Here is a 5,468-nt window from a genome sequence, read left to right as displayed (position 1 = left end):
GCGGCGTTGCCCGGGGCCCCGCCGGGGCCGCGCCGCTCCCCGCGCCTCATGGCGGCACCGGCCGCGTAACGGCCGCGCACGCGGGGAGGGCGGGCAAGAGGGGGAGGAGGGCGGGGCGGGCCACGCCCCCGACGCGACCCCACGTAGCGCGGAACCCGGCGCAAGCGCAGAGCGCTCCTAAGGAAAGGGCGGGGCGGGAGCAGGGCGTCTCCCGTTGCCGTGGCAACCGCGCGGTTCCCGCCGCTGCCGCGTGGTGGGTGCGCGCGAGGTGCCGCGCCGCCGCCCGCCTCCTGATTTAAAGTACCCTAAATCAGGACTAAAGTTAACGATCTGTGTTGAGTGTTTTGTCTTAAACAGAGTTTAAATTCTTGTTCTCAAAATCACATTCCAGCTATTTCTCGAATAATAAGGTATATGGCATGTTGAACGATGGACATGCGTTTTCAGTGTCATTAGAAAATAATGAATGCTTCCTAAAGTTTATCAGAAATCACATTATCCTAAATTCCTCCCGTTTTCTACCCAAGATTCACCTTCTATCAGTAAAAATATTCAAGTTAGGTTTTGAAATAGAACATATAGATCCATGTTGGAAATATAAAGATGGCTGTCAAGGAAATAACTTTTGTTCCAGAAGATGGAGCTATTCCATCATTAGCAATAATGTTTTTCAAGTGGTTCCTGTGTTCAGATCAAACATTGTAAACTGCTGAGATACTGCATTTAAGAATGCATCATGGTTCAGTGCGGTTTATTCCTAAGTTTGAATGGTGATGCAAAATGCAATAAAAGACCTTAGTTTCTGAAAAAATAAAGATGTGCAATTTTATAATAATTAGGACTTCAGGGCAAATACATTTTCTTTTTCTTTGTAAGAACTGTCAGCAGCTGGACTAGAATCAGGTTGGCGTCGAGTAGTTACCTGCAGGTTGCTGTGCAGGAAGACATACAATTCCCTCTTCTACACAGAGCTTCCAAGTTAATGACACACATCGGGAACCTGCCCTCACTTTCCACCTTAAGATGGTGTGAAGTGGCAACCTGGCTGTTCTGGCCATCCCTGTGAGCTCTGGCACAACTCCCTTGAGAAATGCAGCATGGGGACTATACTGCTTTGTCCGCAGGGAGCCCTGCAGACGGTGCTGGCAATGCAGCCCCGAGCCCCGCCGCCATCGCGTTCCTCCCCCTCGAGGACCGGAGTCCCGTGGCCTGTCCAGCTCCCTCTCCGAGGAGACGCGGCCTCCTCCCTCAGGGGTCTCTGCCCCGCCATGACAGAGTCGTGTCTTCCCCCGGCCTCTCCGCAGCCGCCACGAAGGAACGTCTCCTGGGGCTGCGAGAGGTGAAAACCGAGGCCAAAGGGCAGGTCCCGGCCTGGAGGAAGAGGACCCACGGCATCGCTGCTCCCCACAGGGCTGCGGCGTTGCCCCCTCGTTGGTGCCCGCTGCCCGGGACCCCGGACATGGCGCTGAGGGAGGAGATGCATTAACACACTTCAAGACCGGTTCTGCTCAACACCCTCACAGCCCAAGTCCAGCAGTCCCCGAGCCAGAGGTTCGAGTAGCGTTTTGATAACACAAAACAACGCTGCAGGATGGGAGAAGGGAAGCGTGGCTAATTGAAAGCGCACCGGGAATTTAGGTGTGTTGACCCTGACATTTAAGGCGACTGTTTCACCGCGGCCCAGGAGGAAGCGTCCCCAGCGCTGCCAAGAGCTCCCAGGTGATCTTTGGTGAACGTGCCTTGACCTTGTGAAGCCTGGAGGTACCTTTGTTGGAGGTGGCAGGCATCAGGGAAAAAAAAAGCAGAGGAGAATGCTGTTTTCTCTTTCCAAGAAAACACGAAGCGGGGGGGGGGGAATGAATAAAGAAAAGAGTCCTTTCAGCTCTAACAGGACAGTGTTATGCTATGAGTACATAAACTTGGCATTTGTAAACTGTAGCAGTATTGTAAAAATATTTGATGCTAAAATTCTGTATCTTTTGGCAAAAGTAACCAAAGAATGCTAATTAAAGAAAATGGCTTAATTCTATACACAGTCACTGGAATTACTCAGGGGCAAGTGCTCTTTGCCAGAGTGTTGTGCAGCTTTCAAGTACCCCAGATTGTGCTTTCTGGCTAGTCCCATCCCTGATGTCCCAACTCCTGCTTCCTTGTGCGATGAAACATTAACCGCCTGACCACTTTCGCGTTTGCAAAAATGTGAGTGTTTTGCTGGCAAAGGTTTTTGTTTCCCCGCTGAGGGGTCTGGCCAGGGCTCTCTTCTTCAGGTGCACGCTGGAGCGTACCTGGAGAGACAAGTGCAAACGGAGGGTGTTGTGTGCTCCTGTGCCCTCAAGCCTGCTGTATTCTTAGAATTCCTCAAACCCCCCCTCGCGGGATTTCTTACCTGCAGCAGGGCTTTCCAAATTATTCTTTGAAATCAACACCAGGTCAGGCTCTTCAGCCACAACAAATCCAAACACGACACAGTGCTGCCGGCCTGCAGGCAGGGAGACCTTTCTTTCTGGCAAGACGCTGGAGCCATCCTGACAAGGCAGAAAGCACCAGAGGATGCTACAGGGAGAAAAGAGAAAGCCCTGCAGGAGCAGAGAAACGAAAACCGAGGAAGAAATGATTTACGTGGCTGCAAATAAACGAGCTGGCCGCATGATGGCAGCAACCAGCTGGGCTAGGAACAGGGAGTGTGCGGTTTAGTGGCCGCCCGGGCTCTGGCAGCAGAAGTTACCTTAAACCACCAGTTCCCAACCATTAGAGCCATTTGTGTTTGAAAGCAGCTTTGCTGTGGTGGCAAAACCACGCTTCTTCTTGTTTTCTCTCTCAATTAGTAACGACAGCTTAAGTTGTGTAGTCGCCACATCTGAGCGAGAAGGATTAAACCAAAGATTCCCTGAGAAGGTGGAATACTCCTGCCCTTTGAGAAAAAAAAAACCCACAGTTCTGCAGATACATAAGGACACTTCTGGCTGCTGCATAACCCCCTATCAACCTGAAACACTCTCTCCTGGCCCCCCCACTATGTTTTATGAGACCTGGAGACACTTAGCTTGTTCCAAGAGATGCCACCTCCCACACTAAAAGCAAAGGCTGAGGTCGCACAGCTTTCTGTCATAGTGGGGAGCATCCACCACACCTCATGAAGGAAATGTGAATAGACTCTTTTGGGTGTCCCTTTCCCCCCACCTTATAGCCATGACATGTGCAAAACATCAAAGAAAAAACACACGATACTCACGGGGCAGCTGATGATTTGGCTTTCTGCAGTCATGGCAAGCACCAAGACAGGTCCAAGTCTCCTGGTCACTCATGGCCTCTCGTCTGCCTTGTGTCTATTGACGTGGGCCCATCACTGTTGCTTTGGGCCTTCAGGACGGGTAGGAATTCTCCAACGGAGGGAAACACTGATACCTTGCGAATGACGTGTCGAGGAGAGTCCAGTGGAGCTTCTTCAGCAGGCTGAATGGTGTCAGTACATGAAAGCAGTCCCTGAGGTCTCAGAGCCTCTCGCACTAGCAGGTGGCAGCACAAAAAACCTTTCCTCATGCTTGGAAAGGAGATTTACCCTCCTAAGCACCCAGTACTTTTTAATTACAAGCAGGGCTTCACCCCAAACCACATCCTCTGCTGTAATCTATGAACTGTAGCTCCAGGGATACCAATGGATCTAAACAGACTAGGGTTTGGGTGAAAATGCCTCTGTTTTACAAGAGAACGCGGGCAATTGTACTGCCACTCAACTCTACAGCAAAATGGCCTTTGGCGTCATAGGACCCGGCTTTTCAGAGATACTTGCTGGCCAGAAGTAGTGCACGAGAGGCCAAGAATGTACAGCCAGAGCAGACTTTGCAGCAGAGGCCATAAACTGCAGTTGGAAAGTGCAGTTTGGACTTTAGGAGAAGCTTTTTCCTGAAGATGGTTGCGCAGGGCTGCAACGCGTCACCCAGCGAAGGGGGGAGGAATCTCTGTCAATGGAGGCTTTCAAGACTCAGCTCGACAGAGCCCTGATGAGCTAATGCTGCCAATTCCCCCACTTTGAGCAGGAGTTTGGACTAGAGACCTGCAGGGGCCCCTTCCAACAGCACTTCTGTGTTTCCATGACTTCCAGGGTGAAGCCAAGCCTCCCAGTACTTTTACGCAGAGCAGCACCACATCCCACAGCCAGAGAAAGGCTACACCACTCCGCTATCACCTCCAGAGGCAGCTGTGGGCTAGCCTTTCTGCAGCACACTGGCTGTTCCTCTGCCTGCCTTAGTCTCAAATTTCAAAACAACTTTTGGCCAAGAAAGTGGAAATTTTCCCAACCAGAACCATTCCTGCTGAACTATCCCCAAAGCACAGTTGGTGGTGCTGGATGACAGCAGCTTGAGTGTTCAGAGCCAACATATTCTTCTTGCCAGGCTCTCGGTTTCTGGCCAGCTTGCTCATTAGCGCTGTTTTCTAACAGGATTTTTACTGGCTGCTGAGAAACACAGACATTACAATCAATCCTAAAGCCTAACAGGTTCAACAAGTATTAATCAGGCTTCATATGCTGGTTCAGCATCACTGGCTTCTGTTTGAAGCTTGTCTTCCCTCTCCTTTTCCAATAGCAGATAGGATTCAAGTCTTACATTAATTTTTTCCAGCCAGTTTCATTTAGCAGTTTTTCCCAGACACTTCTATCTGGTTTTGACGGATGCCTTCAAAATGAAGACAGACAATAGAAGTCCTGAATTCTTTTCTTTTTTTTATTTTCCCCACCCATTTTGTGCCACTCATTACACAAACTGAATTGAAATTTCTTGTAGTAGCTAAGATATCTCTAGTGCTGGGCTCTCATATGAAGCTGAGCAGCCAGCTACTGTGTTTCTTGGAGCAACCACATACCTGGGCAGGATGAAGAACGTCTGCTTCAAATCAGTTCATGAGTGACGTAAAGTGGTTCAGGGAAACACAGCCCTGCTAACCAGAAAGTTGCAGTTCAGTGCTGAAAAACGTCTAAACAACTTCTGAAGGATCTTTCTTCTTTCCTGTCCTTCTAGCCAGATACACAGGAAGGCAGTACCCTTTAAACCCCTCCCCTGAGGAAAAAAAAAAAAAAAAAGAAATCCAAGACCCTAGGAACTGAAAAGAGCAAATAAATATTTTAGCACCATCCTAAATTAGGGATGCTTGCATGCAGTATAGCCTTTGTGCACTCAGAAGAAGAGCTCCCTGTCAGAAAGCATCATTGTCAGGTGGGGTGCAGACAGGCATCCTCTATCTAGCTGGAGTGGTTTCATCCATGAAAGCCTTCAGTGGTTTGTTACCACTTCTCAGGCGGAAACTACCATTTCCACATCCAGCTGGAATTAACAGGTCAAGGCAGTGCTCCTAGAGAGCTTCGATGCCAACTCGTGCAGTCGGGTCAAACCACTGCCCAAAGTGGTTGGAGTCTATCGGGCTGATGTGACGGCATGGTGGATTAGCACGGGAACACCTGACCGGCCCCA

General features: G+C 49.9%; 1 protein-coding gene across 1 annotated transcript in view; it reads right to left on the bottom strand.

Annotated features, from left to right (window-relative positions):
- Positions 1–1,173, bottom strand: part of PTDSS2 (phosphatidylserine synthase 2) — a 43,945-nt gene extending 42,772 nt beyond the window's left edge. Inside the window, exon 1 of the mRNA XM_010568074.1 lies at positions 1,111–1,173. Coding sequence (XP_010566376.1) covers positions 1,111–1,173 — 63 coding nt within the window. The remainder of the gene's footprint in view (positions 1–1,110) is intronic.
- Between the last annotated feature and the right edge of the window lie 4,295 nt (positions 1,174–5,468).

This window comes from Haliaeetus leucocephalus, unplaced genomic scaffold, assembly GCF_000737465.1.
Source record: "Haliaeetus leucocephalus isolate CR32 unplaced genomic scaffold, Haliaeetus_leucocephalus-4.0 Scaffold236, whole genome shotgun sequence".
NCBI lineage: Eukaryota > Metazoa > Chordata > Aves > Accipitriformes > Accipitridae > Haliaeetus > Haliaeetus leucocephalus.
This window is presented reverse-complemented; position numbering and strand designations above follow the sequence as displayed.